The sequence below is a fragment of the Mobula hypostoma genome, chromosome 3 (assembly GCF_963921235.1).
Source record: "Mobula hypostoma chromosome 3, sMobHyp1.1, whole genome shotgun sequence".
NCBI lineage: Eukaryota > Metazoa > Chordata > Chondrichthyes > Myliobatiformes > Myliobatidae > Mobula > Mobula hypostoma.
In genome coordinates this window covers 101,441,065-101,463,598 of record NC_086099.1, presented here as the reverse complement: position 1 = coordinate 101,463,598, position 22,534 = coordinate 101,441,065, and the positions used below count along the sequence as shown (strand labels likewise).

Here is a 22,534-nt window from a genome sequence, read left to right as displayed (position 1 = left end):
TTAATCTGGTTTCAGTTAACTCTTTTGCAGGTGATGTGGCATGCAAATGGTGGATGGATCTCCAATCAATTTGTAGTTGTCTCAGCCAACTCTCACCCCACAATACAGGCCCTCCCATTTTTACCACAGACAAGCTCAGTGTACCTTGGTCACTGTATTTCACTGTTACAAATATCATTCCCACACGAGTTACCTTTTCTCCAAAATATGTTCTTAGTTGGATATCTGCAGACTTCAGTTCAACATCTTTGAAATGCCATTCCTTTTGTGGAATGAACAAAATAACTGAGCCAGTGTCTAATTCAATTTTAACTAATTTGCCGTTACCTTCTGGTGTAAGCTATATTATTAGTTCTCACATTGTAAATTTCAAAGCTACCAAGTCTCATCATTATCAAATTTTTCATCCACAGTATGTGGATTAGTTCTCTTTTTGAAACTGCAGCTTGACTTTTTAACTTCACACCTACTCAGTGTGATCCACCAAGGCACAACACCAGAGGAAGGACTGCAAATACAGTAAGTAGCACAAGTCAAGAGGGGTACTGCTGAATTCTCTCAACCAAAACAACCACTTTTTGTATTGTGCCTTGACCCTCACCACGTTGTCCTCTGGAGTTCATAAACTCAAAGACATGGAGCTTAGGATGTGTGAACAGAACTTTTTCCCGAACATGAGTTCTTCAGAGAGGCACTTACAACTTGGTAGTATGGGAAGACAAAAATGGGGAATGTTATGTCTGCTGTCTCGGTATATCTTCCAGTCTCTCTGGGAAAAAGTTGTAGGGACATCCAGCACCACAGGTGGGGGAAAGGAAGATGGCCATGATATGAAGCACTACCATGCAAAACACCTTGGAAGTGGCATCAATAAGAACTGTGGTAGGAATGCGCTGAGAACAGAAGGTTTCAAGTTGTGGCGTCATTGGAGAGAACCACCAAATCCTGCAATATGAAGAATCAACTGACAAATAGCAAAGAAGGCAAGGTAGGCAGATCTGTGGCTTTGATATATCCCATCTACCCAAAAATCTGGCTGCTGAGCCTGCTTTGAGTATTATTATATTGCAACAGTTGACTACATGCCCATGGTGCTAAATATTAGTTCAATGTCTAGGAGGAATCAGCAGGTATATGACAATAGGAACCGATGATAACACGCTGGATGCAAGAGTCCTCAGATAGGTTACAAAACTGCAAAATATTCAGCAAGAGCATAGCCTCCAAGGACATGTTTTAACAATATACTCTTTCCTTATTTTGCTTTAGTTTAATATTGAGGACATATAAAAACTTTTACAAAACCTCACACATTCATAGGGAACCAAGCCAAGCCACAAACTTGCCTCCTTCTCAAACTCTGGGACAGCATCCTCAGGGCGAGACCCTGTATGCACTCTCTCTGTAGCCCAGCCACTGTCTAGGCCTTCATATGTCTCACCATACAGCTCATGTGACAGGAGGCCCAGGAAAACTGGAGCCATGTACCCGTGCAAGGAGTAAGGGTGAATCAGAACAGCAGCCAAACTGAACAAATTCTGAAGAAACCAAATGTAGTTTTGTGTTTGTATTTCTACATGACGTGTTATCTTTATTTATGTGAAGTGATGAAAATATATCAACATACTGTAAATTATTTATGTAAACATTAAATGGGTGCATCAACTGGTTTACCACCTCAGCTCGCAATTCTGCATATAAAAATCTCATAATCAGTAAGGTTTTATATTAGCAAATCACATGAAAATATTCTGCAACTCAGCTGAAAGCCTGAGCAGAGCAAAGGGGAAATGAGCCAAATGAGCAATACATATTAAAGACCATGTTTTGTTTGGAATAATCAAGGGAGCACTTCCTGCCACGAGTCATCATTATGACCACAACATAGTATTTGTATCAGGGACGCATAACTTATGTCATTCTACATGCAATAATTCTTTTCAAGACAAAATTGGATCAGACTTACCTAGGAATGCCTGCTCTGGAGACTCGGAATGAGTAAGTTTAGCAGTGTAGCACTGAACAGACAGCAAAAACCTGCCCTCCTTCCCACATTACATGTACTCCCACAAGCATGTACCAATCTTAACCCACGGCTTTCATCCCCAGCCAACCTCCTGGACTTTCACCCCCACCTCCAACATCAATATTAGCCCTATACCTGCTTCCCTCTCCTCCTCACCACATCCACGCCGGAGAAGTCCCAATCTTTTCATCCACTATACGCCAGTGCGAGTCTAATTCTTTTCCATGCATCAGACCACTGCCAGTTAAGTCCCCAACCCTTTCCACAATCCACATCAGTAGCAAGGGCCCCAACCTCATCCCTCGCTTCCCTCAATACTGGTGCTGGAGCAGAAACAACGTAATCCATGGGCAAGTGACAAGCAAACTCACGGTCTGCAGTACATCCAATCCTGATGCCGAGTAAATACAAGTCACATTTTTAAAATTATTATATTAACACACAGCACAATACTGGAATTGCGTGTACACAGAGCTACATAGCAATTACCAAAATTATAGAATTAATTCCCACAACAAAAATGAAGCAAATTTTAGAATGGCCTTCAGATGAATTTCAACAGGTATTTCATTTTCATCAACTAACTTATACGGAATTTCAAAGGTCCCATGCAATAACCTTAAGGACTATATATTATACAATGGCAATATCTATGCTCACCATTAAGCTACCATCATTACATTTACTTGGAATAGAACATCCAATGTACTTGCCATGCAAACATGTTTTTACAATTCCACGGTTTTACCAAGTAACTGAAAACTGCAACTTACCATTTTAATCCCCAGATGCATGTAGGTATCACCCACAGGATTTACTTGTCTGAGATCATTAAGACCTTTTCTGATCAGAGTCCTATTTGGGGGAAAAGAAACACAGTGAACGTACATGCTAATAAATGATTTTTGAGAAAATTCCCAAAGTTTCGGTCTATTTTGGGAAGAACACAGAAACCCTACAGGGTGTTTTATTCCTGAAACACAGAACCATACATGATCCAAAGAGACTGGATCAATGTTTTCTCTTGGCCAGCTAGATCAGCTCTATTTGAAATTAATTACTTTTCACAAATTCAAATTGTTCCCTGGCGTAATCCTGTTAAGTTACCAGTCAAAGGTAATTTTCCGAACAATGTTTAAAAAACAACAAACAATGACCAATATTATGCTTCATTCGTGGGAAAATCAATTAAATTTAAAGACGTAGGAAGAAATAGCAAGGAAGCAAATCTTTTACCCCACTAAGTCCAAGTTGGGCATCAACTACCTATTCATACTAATTCTATCTGAACCCTCATATTCCCAACTACTTCCCCCACTCCACTCAAGTTCTACCATTCATGAACACACTTGGGCTAACTTGCAGAAGTCTATGAACCTAACAAACCCACATAATTTTGGGATGTGAGACAAAATCAGGTGGTCCTGAGACAGCCTACACAGTCACAGGGTAAATCAGAATCAGGTTCAATATAGAAACATAGACAATACAGGCCCTTCGGTTCACAAAGCTGTGCCGAACATGTCCCTACCTTAGAACTACCTAGGCTTTACCCATAGTCCTCTATTTTTCTAAGCTCCATGTAGCCATCCAGGAATCTTTTAAAAGACCCTATCGTTTCCACCTCCACCACCGCCACTGGCAGCCCATTCCACACACTCACCACTCTCTGCGTAAAAAACTTACCCCTGACATCTCCACTGTACCCACTTCCAAGCACCTTAAAACTATGCCCTCTTGTGCTAGCCATTTCAGCCCTCAGGAAAAGCCTCTGACTTATCCACACAATCAAGGCTTCTCAATATCTTGTACACCTCTATCAGGTCACCTCTCATCCTCTGTCGCTCCGAGGAGAAAAGACCAAGTTCACTCAACCTATTCTCATAAGGCATGCTCCCCAATCCAGACATATGTCATAAAATTTGTTAACTATGCAATGCAATATATAATAATAGAAAAGGAACTGTGAATTACTGTATATATATATTTTTTTAAATAGTTAAATTAAATAAGTAATGCAAAATAGAAATAAAAATGTAGTGAGGTAGTGTTCATGGGTTCAATGTCCATTTAGCAATCAGATGGCAGAGGGGATGAAGCTGTTCCTGAAATGCTGAGTGTGTGCCTTCAGGCTTCTATACCTCCTTCCTGATGGTAACAGTGAGAAAAGGGCATGACTTGGGGGATGGGGGTTGTGGTAAACTATATAGGTTATAACTGGGTTACCTGTCTGGACACACTCCTCTGCTGACTGCTCCTGTGGCTCCTCCCACAGACCCCTGAATAAAGGCGATTGGGCCATGGCTCCTCCTCTCAGTCCAGGGGCAGACACTCAGCATGCTGGAGGTCACATTTTACTGCTAGTAAAAGCCTTTCAGTATTTACTCTACTTCCAGTCTTTTGGAGTTATTGATGGTGCATCAATTTTATTAGCAGTAATTTTAAAGCATGGAACGCACTCTGAGACCCGACAAGTTAGACCTCGACCCGCAAACACCTGAAGCTGGAAACGTTTTCGAACTCTGGCTGGCCTGCTTCGAGTCATACCTAGAGGCGATTGAAGTGACCGAGTTCACAGCGAAGCGCAGCGTTCTCCTTTCCAGGGTCAGTCCACGGGTCTACTCGATGATCAGAGACCAGCTGAGCTACGATGGCGCGATGAGCGCCCTCAAAGGACAATACCTGCGGCCGGTAAACACCATCTACGCACGGCATCGCTTAGCGACAAGGCACCAGCAGGCCCGAAAGTCAAGTGCTGAGTTGTCCAGGCACTACAGACGCTCATGAGGACCTGCGGCTGCCAAGAACTGACGGCAGAACAGCATGTGGAGCTCCTAGTGAGAGACGCTTTCATCATGGGGACCAGGTCAGTGTATGTGCACCAGCAGCTGCTGGAAAAAGCTGATCTTACCTTACGTTCGGCGATTGAGCTGGCCGACACGCTGGAGACGGCTCTGCACAACTCTAAGGCTCTCCAGGCACGTGATCCGATGGCCTCGTGGGCGCCGCAAACCCCGCAACCCGCCTGCGAATCAACCTCAGCGGCTGCCAGTCGCAAGTCCGCGAAGTGCTACTTCTGCGGACTTGAGAAGCACCCCCAGAAACGCTGCCCAGCCTGAGGAGCTACCTGCTCCAGCTGCAGAAAGAAGGGCCACTTCGCCAAGGCCTGTAAGTCCAAACTGCGAGCGGGATTGGGCAGCGCCGCGTGCGAGGCATGGAAGTCGCCATCTTGCCTGCCTCCATCTTACCTGCACACTGCCACCACATGCGAGACATGGGGGCAGCCATCTTGGTTGGCACCACCTCCCACGACCAACGGGTGCTCACGGGGCACCCCACCACGCCGGACCAAGACAGCGACTCAACCTTCATCTCTGTGACCCTTGACCAAAGTGCTCCCCACCAGCTCGCAAGGTCAATGATGGACAGCCTGATGGAGGGACGCAAGACAAGCTGCCTGTTTGGGGCAGCACGGAGAGTTTTATCCACCCGGACACGGTGCAGCATTGCGGACTCGCGATACGGCCGTTAAGTCAGAGGGTCGCCATGGCTTCCAGGTCGCATACAACAGACATCCGGGGGGTAGTGTAGCGACGCTAGTGGTGCAGGGCACAGAATATCGAGACTTTACATTACTGGTCATGCCTCAACTGTGTGCCCCTGTGCTATTGGGGCTTGACTTCCAGAGCCACCTGAAAAGCGTGATAATGGAGTATGATGGGCCCCTCCCACCAATCACTGTCGTAAATCCCCAGTTTTGTAGGAATACGTCACATACCCCTCTACTGACCACCCACACACACACCGACCCGCACATCCCACCCAACACCATCCCAACAGCCGCACTACTGACACCACTTGCAGCCTCTCCACCCTCAAGATCCCTCCCCCACCGCTGTTCGCCAACCTGACCCCCGACTGTAAACCTGTGGCAACTAAAAGCAGGAGGTACAGCGCGGGGGACAGAGCCTTCATTAAGTCGGAGGTGCAGCGGCTGCTCAGGGAGGGGGTCATTGAGGCAAGCACAAGTCATTGGAGGGCGCAGGTGGCCGTTGTTCAGAACGGGGAGAAGAACAGGATGGTCGTAGACTACAGCCAGACCATCAATAGGTTCACGCAACTCGACACGTACCCTCTACCCCACATCACGGATATGGTCAATCAGACAGCACAGTAAAAAGTGTACTCCACCATAGACCTAAAATCGGCTTACCATCAGCTCCCCATCCGCCGGGAGGACCGCCCTTACACTGCCTTCGAGGCGGACGGCAGGCTTTATCACTTCCTGCGCGTCCCCTTCGGTGTCACGAATGGTGCATCTGTCTTCCAGAGGGCAATGGACCGGATGGTGGACCAGTGCCAACCGAAGGCCACGTTCCCATATCTGGATAACATCACCATCTGCGGTCACGACTGGCAGGATCACGACAACAACCTCCAAAAATTTCTCCAAGCGGCCAAATCTTTCAACCTCACCTATAACAAGGACAAGTGTGTGTTCGGAACCACCCAACTTGCTATCCTTGGGTGTGTCATGGAAAACGGAGTCATTGGCCCTGACCCTGACCGTATGCGCCCCCTGTTGGAACTCCCTCTTCCCAATACCCTCAGAGCCCTCAAAAGGTGCCTGGGCTTCTTTTCATATTACGCCCAATCGGTCTCTAACTGCGCAGACAAGGCCCGCCCCCTGGTCAAGTCCACCACATATCCCCTCTCAGCCGAGGCCCACGCGGCCTTCAGCCGCATAAAAGGGGACATTGCCAAAGCAGCAATGCATGCGGTGGATTAGGCCATTCCCTTCCAAGTAGAGAGTGACGCCTCCGACTTCGCACTGGCTGCTACCCTCAATTAGGCGAGAAGGCCGGTGGTGTTCTTCTCCTCTCATACCCTTCAAGGCCCTGAAGTTTGGCACTCCGCAGTGGAGAAAGAGGCCCAGGCCATAGTGGAAGCTATTAGGCACTGGAGGCACTATCTCGCCGGCAAAAAGTTCACCCTGCTGACTGACCAGCGCTCAGTCACATTCATGTTTAGTCACCAACAGTGGGGCAAAATCAAAAATGGTAAAATTCTGAGGTGGAGAATCGAACTCTCCACCTTCAACTATGGCATCATGTACAGGCCTGGGAAGCTCAACGAGCCCTCCGATGACCTATCCCGGGGAGCATGCGCCAGCGTGCAGATCGACTAGCTATACGCCCTACATGTAGATCTTCACCACCTGGGGGTCACCCGGCTTTTCCACTTCGTGAAAGCCTGGAACCTGCCTTACTCCCTTGAGGAGATCAGGACAATGACCAGGGACTGCCAAGTCTGCGCAGAGTGCAAACCGCACTTCTACCGACCCGAAAAGGCACAACTCATCAAGGCCACCCGCCCCTTTGAGCAAGTGAGTGTTGACTGTAAGGGCCCCCTTCCCTCCACCGACTGCAATGTGTACTTTCTTAACGTTATCGACGAGTACTCGCGGTTCCCCTTCGCCATCCCCTGCCCCGACACCACTACCACGTCAGTTATAAAAGCCCTGCGCAAGCTCTTCACTCTGTTCGGATACCCATGCTATATCCACAGTGACAGAGGGTCCTCGTTTATGAGTGATGAGCTGCGCGAATACCTACTGGCTAGGGGATTTGCAAAGAGTAGGATCACGAGCTATAATCCCCGGGGGAATGGACAGGTGGAGAAGGAGAATGGCACAGTTGTGGAAAGCCACACTCTTAGCCCTCAGGTCAAAGGGACTGCCGGTCTCCCGCTGGCAGGAGGTCCTTCCCGAGGCACTCCACTCCATCCGCTCCCTGTTATGCACGTCCACCATTGCCACCCCTCATGAGCGGCTCTTTTCTTTTCCCAGAAAGTCGACCACTGGAACCACCCTACCAACTTGGCTGACATCCCCGGGGCCAATGTTGCTCTGGAAACATGTGAGGAGCAATAAATACTCCCAGATGGTCGAGAGGGTTCACTTACTTCATGCGAACCCCCAGTATGCCTATGTAGTTTTATCTGATGGGTGGGAGGACACGGTTTCCATCCATGACCTGGCGCCCACAGGAGCACCGGGCCCCTACCCTGAACACTTCATGGTGACTATTAACCCCGTACCCACTGATATATATACCCACGAGACACCGTGGACTCCAAGCCCTACACAGACACCTCACAACACTCCCATACTGGGCGCGACGCACACGCACGAGGGATTACCGACGCCTAACATGCTGACACCTCAAGTCAGGCTGGAACCAGCACAACCACCGTTGCCGGTGCAATCACCACCGGTGCTACGTCGATCACAGCGACGGACTCGACCGCCTGATAGACTTAACCTGTAAATACACTTGTTTTAAATATTGTCAGTCACTTCACCCTGCGGGACTCTTTTTAAAAAAAAGGAGGGGAGAATGTGGTAAACCATATATATGTTGTAACTGGGTTAACTGTCTGGACACGCCCCTCTGCTGACTGCTCCTGTGGCTCCTCCCACAGACCCCTGGATAAAGGTGATTGTGCCGCTGCTCCTCCTCTCAGTCCAGGACAGATACCCAGCATGCTGGAGGTCACATTTTACTGCGAATAAAAGTCTTTCAGTATTTACTCTACTTCCAGTCTTTTGGAGTTATTGATGGTGCATCAGGGGTCCTTAAAGGTTGACACCACCTTATTTAGATATTGCTTCTGAAGATGTCCTGGATTCTACAGAGGCTAGTGCCCATAACAGAGCTGACTAATTTTACAATATAAAATGGTAGTATGGTTTGCATGGTAGTTTGAAATATTTTATTTGAAATAAAACAGGGATACAGTACAGCAGCTATCAGAGAAATTGTCTCACCGTTCTAGTGACTTGGGCCTGGGTTCAATCCAATGCAGTCTGTGTGTGAAAGATCACCGGAATTTCCAGATACAGGAAATGAAAAGTTCTTGCTAGTAGAGATAAATAGATGTTGATATGAAGGTAGATTATTCTGGGTAAGAATGTTTCAAAAGTGCATCTGGTGTAGGTGCACATTGCCAGAGAATGCTGTGTTCCATTCTTCAACATCTTTTCCCACCATACATTATTAATATCAGTATGTGCCATGTTGTATGAAGTAGGTGATCATCATCTCATGACCATGATTCTTCTTGGCAAATTTTTCTATTATTACCTTCTTCTGGGCAGTGTTTTTACATGATGAATGATCCCAGCCATCTTCAATACACTCCAGAAATTACCTGCCTAGCATCAGGATGTGATAAGCACCAGCAGCTCATATGACCATCCACCATCTGCTCCCATGGCTTCACATGACACTGACTGGGGGGCTAAGCAGGTGAAAATTGGCTGGCTGACAGAAAACAAAGAGTAGCGATTAACGGGTCCCTTTCGGAATGGCAGGCGGTGACCAGTGGGGTACCGCAGGGTTCAGTGCTGGGACCGCAGCTATTTACAATATATATTCATGATTTAGATGAGGGAATTAAAAGTTACATTAGCAAATTTGCCGATGACACAAAGCTGGGTGGCAGTGTGAAATGTGAGGAGGATGTTATGAGAATGCAGGGTGACTTGGACAGGCTGGGTGAATGGGCGGATGCAGTTTAATGTGGATAAATGTGAGGTTATCCACTTTGGTGGTAAGAACAGGAAGGCAGATTATTATCTAAATGGAGTCAAGTTAGGAAAAGGGGAAGTACAACAAGATCTAGGTGTTCTTGTACATCAGTCTCTGAAAGCAAGCATGCAAGTACAGCAGGCAGTGAAGAAAGCTAATGGCATGCTGGCCTTCATAACAAGGGGAATTGAGTATAAGAGCAAAGAGGTCCTTCTGCAGCTGTACAGGGCCCTGGTGAGACCACATCTGGAGCACTGTGCACAGTTTTGGTCTCCAAATTTGAGGAAGGACATTCTTGCTATTGAGGGAGTGCAGCGTAGGTTCACAAGGTTAATTCCCGGGATGGTGGGACTGTCATATGTTGAAAGATTGGAGCGACTGGGCTTGTATACTCTGGAATTTAGAAAACTGAGAGGGGATCTTATTGAAATATATAAGATTATTAAGGGATTGGACACGCTAGAGGCAGGAAGCATGTTCCCACTGATGGGTGAGTCCAGAACCAGAGGCCACAGTTTAAGAATAAGGGGTAGGCCATTTAGAACGGAGTTGAGGAAAAACTGTTTCACCCAGAGAGTGGTGGATATATGGAATGCTCTGCCCCAGAAGGCTGTGGAGGCCAAGTCTCTGGATGCTTTCAAGAAGGAGATGGATAGAGCTCTTGAAGATAGCGGAATCAAAGGTTATGGAGATAAGGCAGGAACTGGATACTGATTGTGGATGATCAGCCATGATCACAGTGAATGGCGGTGCTGGCTCGAAGGGCCGAATGGCCTACTCCTGCACCTATTGTCTATTGTCTATAAAACATTCCCACTAAACGAAATATCCTCACCCCCTCCACTTAACCTAGGCTTTTCAATATTTGATAAGTTTCAATTAGATCCCCCCCATCACTTTCCTAAATTCCAGTCAGTACAAGCCTAAAGCCATCAAACACTCATATTTTAACCTTTTCATTCCTGGGATCATTCTCGTGAACTTCCTCTGAATGCCCACCAATGTCTGCAGATATTTTCTGAGATAAAAGGCCCAAATCTACTCACAGTACTCCAAGTGCGATTTGACCACTGCCTTATAAAGTCTCAGCATTACATCCTTACTATTATATTTTAGTCCTCTTGAAATGGACACTAACATTGCATTTGCTTTCCTTACGACCAATTCAACTTGCAAGTTAACCTATGAAGTAGGTCTCCCAAGTCCCTTTGCACCGTTGAATTCTAAATTTTCTCCCCATTTAAAAAATAATCTCTGCCTTTTACCAAAGTACATGACCATACACTTCCCTGCATATATTCCATCGGCTACTTCTTTGTCCATTCCCTTAATCTGTCGAAGTCCTACTGCAGACTCCCTGCTTCTTCAACACTACCCGCCCCTTCATCTATCTTCATATCAACCGCAAACTTGGCCACAAAGGCATCAATACCATGATCCAAATCATTGACATATAGCATGAAAATAAATGGTCCTAAAATTGATCCCTATGAAACACCACTAGAAACCAGCAGCCAAGCAGAACAGGTCCCCTTTATTCCCATTCATTACCTCTTCCCAGTCAGTCACTCTTCTATACATGCAGGTGTCTTTCTAGTAACACCATGGGCTGTTGTTTAGCAGCCTCATTGTGTGGTGCCTTATCAAAGAACTTCTGAAAATCCAAATAAACATTCACAGAATCTCCTCTGTCTATGCTGCCTGTGAATTCCTCAAAGAATTAGAACAGATTTGTCAGACAAGATTTCCCCGTAAGGAAACCATGCTGATGTTGGCCTATTTTATCATGTGCCACCAAGGTAATGCAAAACCTCACCCTTACTAATGGACTCCAACTTCTTTTCAATCACTGAAGTCAGGCTAACAGTCCTATAGATTCTTGTCTTTTGTTTCTCTCCCTCTTAAAGAGTGTTATTTGCAATTTTCCAGCCCTCTGGAACCATTCCAGGATCTAGTGATCCTTGAAAGATACTTCCGATGCCTCCACAATCTCTTTAGCTACCTCTTTCAGAACCCCGAAGTGTAGTCCATCTGGTCCTGGTGACTTATCTACCTTCAGACCTTTCAGCTTGCCAAACACCTTCTCCGTGGTAATATTAACTGCACTAATTTCTGCACCAACATTTCAATTTCAGGCATATCGCTGGTATGTTCCACAGTGAAGAATCGCGCAAAATATTTATTAAGTTCACCCTCATTACTACAGCTTCAGCTCCATTTTCCAGCAGTCCACTAAACACTCTCATCTCTCTTTTATTCTGTTTTTCTTTTGGTATCATCTTTTATATTATTGGTTAATTTACATTCATATTTCATCGTTTCACTCCTTATTGCTACTCTTGTTCCCTTCTGTTGGTTTTTAAAAGCTTCCCAATCCTCAAGCTTCTCACTTGTATTTTCTATGTTGTAAGCCCTCTCTTTTGCTTTTATGCTGTCTTTGACTCCCCTTGCCAGCCACGGTTGACTCATCCTCCCTAGGAATACTTGTTCATCTTTCAGACCTATCTATCCTTTACCGTCCAAATTGGTCATAGCAACTCCAGCCATTGCTCTTCTGCCATTATCCCTGCTAGTGTGGGCTTCCACTCAACTGTGGCCAGCTCCTCTTTCATGCCTCTGTAGCTCCCTTTACTCCATGGTAATACTGATATATCTAGTTTTACCTTCTTCCTCTCAAACTGCAATGTGTATTCTACCATATTACAATCATTCTCTCCTATAGCTTCTTTTACTTTCAAAGTTCAAAGTAAACTTATTATCAAATACATATACTGTGTGTCACCATATACATCCCTGAGATTTGTTTTCTTGCAGGCATCCACAGTAAACCTAAGAACCATAATAGTATCAATGAAAGACCACAACCAACAGGGTGGACACATAACCAATGTGAAAAAGACAACAAACTGCAAATACAAGAGAAAATAATAACAATAATAATAAATAAGCAATAAATATCGAGAACATGAGAACATGCTCTGTAATCAAATCTGGTTCATTACACAACACCCAATCCAGAATCCCCTTTTCGCTTGTTGGCTCAACCACAAGCTACGTAAAAAAGCCATCGTGTAGGCATTCTACAAATTCCTTCTCTTGGTATCCAGCACAAACCTGGTTTTTGCAATCTACCTGCATATTGAAATCCCCATAACATTGGCCTATTTACATGGCTTTTCTATCTCCCATTGTAATTTGTACCCCACATGCCGGCTACTGTTCTGAGGCCTGTATAAAACTCCCGTCAAGGTCTTTTTACTCTTGCAGTTTCTTAACTCGACCCACAGGAGGGTACATCTTTTGATATTATGCTACCTCTAAGGATCTGATTTCATTTTTTACCAACAGAGCCATCTCACTCCCTCTGTCTACCTGCCTGCCCTTTCGATTAAACGTGTATCCTTGGATATTAAGCTCCCAACTATGACCTTCTTTCAGCTAGCCACACTCATGGTGGAAAAGGTTGCCCTTCATGTTCCTATTAAATCTATACCCTCACAACCTAAGCCTACTGTCCTCTCGTTCTTGATTTCTCAACACGGGGAAAAAGATCTCAATAAACTAGACTGGATATGATTTCCAAATAGTTAAAAAGCAATCAGTATCAGAGCAATGAAAGGCATTCAAAAAGGAGTAGTGAAGAATCAATATAAATACAGACGTATGGAAGGGAATGTGGCTGTTCCTAGTTCTACACCACCCCAAATATTATGAGGAGCATACAGGCAGGGATAATGTAAGAAACTGGATCAATAAGACAATGGAGAACTCAACAAGATGGGGCCTAGAATCATATAGAAGTATAAAAGAGCTAGAGCATAATTAAAAAGGCAATGAGGAAAAATATAGATAGCTAAAGTTTAAAAAAGTCCTAAGATGTTTTATAAATATGTAAAGGAAAAGAGGATTATAAAGAATCAGTACCATTAGACAGCAAGATATCAGCCCAAGTATGAAGGCAGAAAAGCCAAAAATGAATTCTGAATAAATTCTTGGCATCTGTCTTCATTTAGAAGAGGCAATATAAACAGTGAATTTATGGAAGAATTGTGTTAAGCATTTAGAAATTATAAGCATTGAGCAAGGGGAAACCTGAAGCAGTCAAGCATGTTTAAAGGGGAATGCACTATCAATCCCAGTTAAAATACGTACATAACCCAGCTTGGAAAAGAAGAGGGAGATTGGGAAGTATGGAAGCAAAGAGTCTAACGTTTTGTCTCGAGCTATGCAGAGAAGTACAGTTGCTAATACAGACCCATTGTTTACATAGAGATGCAGAACAGACTGAGCAACATAGACCAGTCAATCTGACATTAGTAATAGACTAATTCTTGGAAGTATATTCTAAAGGGTGACATGTATCAGCATTTAAGAGAAGTACAAGTTACTCAAGGGCAGAAATTGTTACGGTAGGTTCGTGGCTGACTAATTTAACTGAACCTCCTGCAGAAGCATCAAGATATTTTAATGAATACAGCATTTGTGGCATAATACAGTCAAGTTCCAACACAGACCTTGATGAAAACACAAAAATTCAGGCACTGTTTCTTTTTTTTTTAAAGACAATGCATTTGCTAGAATAATCATGAAAATAAAAGTCTATAGGGTCAGAGGAAAACCATCAAATAGGATTTAAAATTGACTTATTGGCAAAAATGCAAATGGTGACAGTCAATAGAAATTTTCACGACGGGACCACTCTGTGCCTTGGGACACTGCAGAACTCTATACAAGGCCATTGCACTTTGTGCTTTAAATATTATTTGGCCTTAAATGCAGGAAACACAATTAAGAGGTTTGCAATCACATCATGATTAATAATGTTTATTATTGAGAGAAAAAATTCTGAACTATAGAATGGTGTCAACAGACTGAATAGATGGCAAAAAACCATTCCAGAGAGCAGGTAATAACAAAAAGATCTTGACTATCTACCCAACTTGTGCCTCTCATAATCTTATCAACTTCTGTCAGGTCACCCATCAGCTTCCTCTACTGCAGCCTATTCTATCTCTACCCATAACTAAAATCCTCAAACCTAAGCACCATCTTTTCTGAATTCTCTCCAGTGCAATCACATCAATGAAGGAGGAGGAGGAGCTAGGAAAGATGGTGTCTTTTCTTCCTTTCTCTCTCACTTTCTCTTTCTCCCCACTCCCTACCCCCCTTCTCCTCCCCACTCCACCTACCCACTCCCCTCCCCCACTCCCCACTACCCACCTCCCCCCCACCCCCTCCTCTCTCCCTCATCTGGCAGCTTGGAGAAGCAACACATAAGATTGTAACATTGGAACAGTGAGTTGCTGGTCTCCATGCTCATTGATGTAGGACAGCGATGGAGAGAGAGAGCTTGTCTGAGACACTGATGTGCTGGATTATGGACCATAGTTTTTGATGGACTTCTGCTATTGCTTGTATGGTGGAGGAGTATGGTGCTTCTGCTGGGGCAAGAAGGGGAGAGTCAATGCTCTTGCTGCTCTGCGTTCGATGGGAAGGCAAAGGGGGTTTGGGGGTTCTAATGCTTCTATCGTTTATTCTATGGGGTTTCTTGTTTCGTGGCTGTATGTGAACAGTAGGAATTTGATGTTGCATTCTGTATACTTTCTGTGATATTAAATTGAACGACTTGAACCAGTGTTCTGTAAGGTTACAGCTAACATATACTCTACGCTCCAACTGCGAGCCTCAGCTGTGGCAGCGCGTTTGTGCCTTTGAGCAAGTCACTTAATCACACATTGCTCTAGTCTGTGCGAGGAGTGGCGCCCCACACAGACTTCCAATCTGCACCTTGTAAGGCATGAAAATGCCCAACGCAGGCCTCTCATGGTCTGAGTCGCTGTTCCCTCCCTACATTATGAAGGCAAGCCTGCCAAAAATAAACAACTGAATCCCTAGGTCTTTTTGTTCATCAACATAACATAGTGCCTTGCCATTTACTGTATACGTCCTATCTTGTTCGATTTCCCAAGATACTTTACTTTGAATATATCAGCATTGTACATATATGCTGATATGTCTGACAATATAATTCTTGCTCAGTCTTGCAATAATTTCCCACTATTTTAAAGCATTTTTAATGGTTACTTGAATGATCTATCACAAGCAATGGAATATTACATCTCCAATTAGTTGACTTGGCTGCAGTCATCTTTCCCTGTAATGATCTGGTGATGTCCTAGAGATTTCTGAATGACATCATGCCCTTCAGCCCATCAACTTCCCACTGTTATGATCTTAGCAATGCTGTTTGCTATAGAAATTACACTCAATTCTGCTGATGTTACTAATACTGCAGTGGATAGTTCCTATTTTGTCAGCTCTGATGTGGGTCGAACATATGCTTGTTTCATTTGCCTACACATCCCTGGTCCTGCCAATATACGGTCTCAATGTTTTTAACTTGGTTCTGACTTTTCATAATTTAATCTTGTACATGCATTACTTATCCTCTCCACAGTGCAAGAAAGGATATACTTTTTAACATGGTGAGTGAAGTGCTGGATTCCTTTTATATGTCATCAACAAGTTGTCTTATTCCTTCCTGGTCCTGTGAAGGACATAAGCTACACATCTTTCCATTCAACACCCTAGATGGCAATGTCTTATCAGCCCTGACACCACAGCTTAGAGTAACAACAGGTCAAGATCTGGGTGTCCCTTTATCTCGCTGCTTTTGATAGGGCTTCAATATGTGTCTTCATTAACATGTCTTCCTGGATAGTATTAAGATCACAATTGTAATTCTGTTTCACGCCTAGATCTCTTGCAATTACATCCACAACTCACAAATGATATAGTACATCTATTCATTTCCTGGTTACATTTGAAATCATGACTCAGAAGCTTCAAGAGTCATCTTTCCAATATTATTCATTTCCTATATAGGACATTCCTGTGGCTTTGGTCTAATAAATAGTGAAAATCTACTTGAAATTCCCTTCGTAGAGATAGAATCAGAATCAGAATCAGGTTTATTATCACCGGCATGTGATGTGAAATTTGTTAACTTAGCAGCAGCAGTTCAATGCAATAATAATAATAATAATAATATTAATAAGTAAATCAATTATGTATATTGAATAGATTTTTTAAATGTGCAAAAAACAGAAACACTGTATATTAAAATAAGTGAGGTAGTGTCCAAAGCCTCAATGTCTATCTAGCAATCGGATGGCAGAGGGGAAGAAGCTGTTCCTGAGTCTGAGTGAGAAAAGGGCACGCCCTGGGCGATGGAGGTCCTTGATAATGGGTGCTGCCTTTCTGAGACACCGTTCCCAGAAGATGTTCTGGGTACTTTGTAGGCTAGTACCCAAGATGAAGCTGACTAGATTTACAACCTTCTGCAGCTTCTTTCTGTCCTGTGCAGTAGCCACCCCCACCCCTCTCATACCAGACAGTGATGCAGCCTGTCAAAATGCTCTCCACGGTGCATAATTTACCACATACACATACGGTACAACTGCTGATAGGCCTTTTGTACTTTTATTTATGCTAGTGTTGAGTACCTTGGATGCAAATGCTGTTAGCTCATCACATTAGCCCAATTACCATCAGCATATAACCTGTAGCACCAGAGATCTCAACACAAGAGACCACTGTTACACTAAGATAAGGAATGCCGATCGCTCCATGCCCATAGTGCATTTCGGTAAGTAAAATAACTTGGTTGTCCTTCTCCTGCTTGCATACAGGCAGAGGCTAAAGTGCAAAGCTCCAGAGATTAGGACAACAAAGAGGTGGTCGCAAGAGGCAGAGGAGTGGCCACAGGATTGCTTCGATTCGATGGACTGGGCACTGTTCCTCACTCACAACACTCTTATGTTCATCTTAAACAGTTCACCTTTCACCCTTATCCTGTGACCTTCAGTTCTAGTCTCCCCTAACCTCAGTGGAAAAAGCCTGCTTGCATTTACCCTATCTATGTCCCTCAATTTTGTACGCCTCTATCAAAACTCCCCTTATTCTCCTATGCTCTAGAGAATAAAGTCATAAACTTTTCCTATAATTCAGGTCCTCAAGTTCTGGCAACAACCTTGGAAATTTCTCTGCACTCTTTTAATCTTATTGATAAATTTCCTGTAGGTAGGTGGCCACAATACTGCACACAATACTCCAAATTTGGTCTCACCATTGTCTTACACAATTTCAACATGACATCCCATCTCCTGGACTTGGTACTTTGATTTATGAAGGCCAATGTGCCAAAGACTCTTTGACATCTCTACTTGTGATGCCACTTTCAAGAAATTATGAATCTGTATTCCCAGATCCTTCTGTTCCACCACACTGCTCAGTGCCCTACCGCTCACCATGTAAGATCTACCCTGACTTTTCCTCCCCATGTGTAAAACATCACACTTGTCTCCATTGAATTCCATCTGTCATTTTTCAGGCCAGTTTTCCAGCTGGTCCAGATCCTACTACAAGCTTTGATAGTCTTCCTCACTGTCTACATCGCTGTCTACAATGTCCCCAATCTTGTTGTGAACTGCAAATTTGCTGATCCAGTTAACCACATTATCATCCAGATAGTTGATATAGATGACAAACAACAACAGAACCAGCACTGATCCTTGCGGTACAACACTGCTCAAAGGCCTCCAGTCAGAGAGGCAACCACCTAGTAACACTCTCTGGCTTCTACCACTAAGCCAATGTCTAATCCAATTTACTACCTCATCCTGAATGATGAGTGACTGAAACTTCTTGACCATCCTCCCACATGGGGCCTTGTCAAATGCCTTGCCTTTCTGTAGATGGCATCCACCACCTTGCCTTCATTAACTTTTCTGGTAATCTCCTCAAAAAACTCAATAAGATTGGTTAGACACAACCTACCACACACAAAGACATGCTGACTATCTCTAATCATTCCTTGTCTATCCAAATACTTATATATCCATTCCCTTCAAATACCTTCCTATAACTTAGCCACTGCTGACAGCAGGCTCACCAGCTTATAATTTCCTTGCTTATTTCTAGGGCCTTTCTTAATCAACGGGACATCAGCTATCTCTGCGAGGGCTCCTGCAATTTCTGCTCTGGCCTCTCACAAGGTCCAAGGGAACACCCTGTCAAGCCCTTGGGATTTATATATCCTAATTTGCCTCAAGACAGCAAACACATCCTCTTCTGTAAACTGCACACAGTCTATGGTTTTACTGCTGTTTTGCCTCACTTCTATAGACACTGTGTCTGTCTCTAAAGTAAATACAGATGCAAAAAATCCATTTAAAATCTCCCCCATCTCTTTCAGCTCCATGCATAGATGGCCACTCTGATCTTCAAGAGGACCAATTTTGTCCCGTGCAATCTTTTTGCTCTTAACATATCTGAAGAAGCCCTTGGGATTCTCCTTCACTTCATCTGCTACAGCAACCTCGTGCCTCTTTTTCTTCTTAACTGTTCTCTTGCATTTCTTATAATCCTCAAGTATCTTGTATTTTTTTTTTAAATCTCTTTTCAGACCTGGACAGTGGCACAGACTTCAACTGTCTGAAAACTCCCACATCCAATAACTCCATGCAGATGTGTAATTCCAGTATCTAACACGTCTTCATGTTCTCCATCATCTCCCTTGACATAGATCCTTCCACTTAAATTCATTTGCTTCAGTCTTTTAATTTTTATTCCTTGATGTTCTCTTTACTGAGCGAGACAGAAGTGTAGACTGTGCTGTGGTTTCCATGATGTGCTGAGCGGTGTCCAAAATGCGCTGCAATTTCTTAAAGAGCATTTGTCATACCAAGCTGCAATACATCCAGATAAGATGCTTGCTATAATGCATTGATAAAAATCAATGATGGTCGAAGGGATACGCCAAATTTCTTTATTATCCTGAGGAATTAGAGGCACTGGTGAGCTTTTTTGACCATAGTGCCCATATGTCCAGGTTACCACAGGTTATAGATGATGTTCATTCCCAGGAACTTTTCGCAGTGCTCAACTTGCTGCCGTTTAACCTGTATTCAGTATATATTTTTTCAGACACAGAGTGGCAAGTCCTTCAGTTCCAGTGGAAGTGGAGAAAAATCACACGGAAGGCATTCAAGGGTGCTGTTGAAAAGTTTCTTGGCAACTACATGTGGCATAAGACATGTAATTAACATCACTCTCTTCTTCAGCAGTCCCTTGGGATTTAACACGCCCCATTCCCGTGTTCTGGCTTGTGAGGTGGCTAATGAGGCTTATGTGGGAACTGCAGACTCTTCCAGAAATGAGGCACGTGGGTGGCAATAGTCTTCCAGTACCGAAGCCCCCAGAGACATGGAGTCTAGAAGAGGCAGGAGAAGATGCCATGATGCATGAACTAGGAATGGAAACGACACAAGATTGAGACAGATTTTGAATCCTTTATGTCAAATAGTCTCTTCTGATAACCCAATCTGAGTTAAGTGAGACTGGCGTTTGTCAAAGGCAAAAGTAGGATTATTGGGTTAAAGACTACAAGGATGGAATCTGCTGTCACCAGGCACAAAAGTTTCTGTGAAGGATTTTGATACTTGAGACAGATGTTTCCCACAATAACTGATGCCAAGATTAAGGAAGGAATTTTGTTGGTTCACAAATCAAACAGGTCATCATTAACAGGCAATTCAAATAACTTCCAGTGGAACTTGAGAAAATCACATGGAAGGCATTCAAGTGTGTTGTTGAAAAGTTTCTTGGCAACGACAGAGCACCAAAATATGTGCAGCTGGTTGACAACATGTTTCAAGCGCACAAAACCATGAAGTGCAACATGTCATTAAAGATTCATTCTCTGGATTTCCATTTAGACTTCATCCTGCAAACCTTGGTACTGTCAGTGACTAGCGTGGTGAAAGGTTTCACCAGGACATTGCAATCATGGAGAAACAGCATCAGGGCAAATGGAATCAATCAATGCTGACTGATTATTGTTGGACAATAATCAGTGAGAAGCCTCAGACCCTGAGTACAAACAAAAATCATAAACAAAGCATTTTCCACTTAGTTGAACTATTGCAAAGTGTCAGCACGGTTATGCAATTAGACACATTATTTTCAATAAAGGTCAATTTCTTGTTTCTCCATATTCCTACATGATACAAGTAGCGTGAAATTATATTTGTGTTCAGCTTCAAGCAGTCTATCATAAACACAAAAAATTTCTGAGAAAGCAACAGTTTTGAAAATATTCGCTATCCAATATGTTATAAATTCTGTATTGATACAACAAAATCTTCTTAAGAAATTAACTCATCAAACCTAAAATAATCCCCACTATATTATGGATCTTCATTTGCAAGTCAGCCCAGGCAGTAACAGTGGGGTTCATTACCAGGCAAAGTTAATAAGCAACAGTTCTCCTTGTAGTAGAGGATAATACGTTCACAGTAGGGAATAGCAAATTCTTGGTTCTGTAGTACAGGGGAGAGAGATGGGGGTGGTGGTGAGCATGTAGCAGAGAAATAAAAGGAACCCCTACCGCATTGGTACCAGGAAGTGAAAGTCTGTAACAGGTTCAAATGGCCTGAGCCACAAGCTGTAGGTTAAAGTGAACCATAGTAAATTCTTCAACCAGAGAACATCTGCAGATGCTGGAAATACGAGCAACACACACAAGATGCTGGAGGAACTCAGCAGGCCTGGCAGCATCTATGGAAAAAAGTACAGTTGATGTTTCAGGCCCAAATCCTTCAACAGGACTAGCGAAAAAATGCTGTGGAGTAGATTTAGAAGGTTAGGGGAGGGGAGGGAGAAACACCTGGTGATAGGCGAAACCTGGAGGGGGAGTGGTGAAGTAAAGAGCTGGTAAGTGATTGGTGAAAGAGACAGAAGGCCATGGAAGAAAAAAGGGGGAGGAGCACCAGAGGGATGCGAAGGGTGGGCAAGGAGATAAGGTGAGGGAGGGAAAAGAGGATGGGAAATGGTGAAGTGGGGGGTGGATAGGAGGCACTACCAGAAGTTTGAGAAATCTATGTTCATCCCATCAGGTCGGAGGCTATCTAAACGGAATACAAGGTGTTGTTCCTCCAACCTATGTGTGGCTTCATCATGACAGCGAAGGAGGCCATGAATGGACATATCAGAATGGGAATGAGAAGTGGAATTAAATTGGGTGGCCACTGGGAGATCTTGCTTGTTCTGGCGGACGGAGTGTAGATGCTCGGCAAAGCGGTCTCCCAATCTACGTCGGGTCTCACCGATATACAGGAGGCCACACTGGGAGCACTGAACACAATAAATGACCCCAACACACTCACAGGTGAAGTGTTGCCTCACCTGGAAGGACTGTTTACGGCCCTGAATGATAGTGAGGAAGGAGGTGTTGGGGCAGGTGTATCACTTGTTCCAAGTAGCAGGGTGGGAAGAGGTATAGTTCAGGTAGCTGTAAGAGTCTGTCTATCACAAACCCACATCGGCGGATCGGGGTTCAGCATGGGTGCAGGAAGCAGCACCAGTGCAGTTGCTGATGCAGTGAATGAAAAGTGCAGGACAGTCACCAGTGTAGGCTTGAAACATAGACTGTTCCTTGTAGCTAACAAACAGGCAGGCAGAGCTGGGACCCATGTGAGTGCCCATGGCTACTCCTTTTATAGTAACCTCATACCTAGTTACCAGCCTAGCAGCGGCTTCATAAAGCTCAAGGACAGAAGCTTTCACTGAATATATTGTATAAGGTATTAAGGACCTCCAGCACCCAGGGTATGCCCCTTTCTCACTGTTATCATCAGGTGGGAGATACAGAAGCCTGAAGGCACACACTCAGTGATTCAGAAACAGCTTCTTCCCTTCTGCCATCCGATTCCTTAATAGACATTGAACCTTTGGACACCACCTCATTTTTTTAATACATAGTATTCCTGTTTTTTGTACAATTTTAATCTATTCAATATACGTATACTGTAATTGATTTACTTATTACTTTTACTTTAATTGTATTTTGTTTTCT

The 22,534-nt window shown here is 44.0% G+C and overlaps 1 protein-coding gene across 1 annotated transcript in view; it reads right to left on the bottom strand.

The window, feature by feature from the left end:
* Positions 1 to 22,534, bottom strand: part of antxr2a (ANTXR cell adhesion molecule 2a) — a 227,872-nt gene that overhangs the window by 190,710 nt on the left and 14,628 nt on the right. The window contains exon 4 of the mRNA XM_063043529.1: positions 2,800 to 2,881. Coding sequence (XP_062899599.1) covers positions 2,800 to 2,881 — 82 coding nt within the window. The remainder of the gene's footprint in view (positions 1 to 2,799; positions 2,882 to 22,534) is intronic.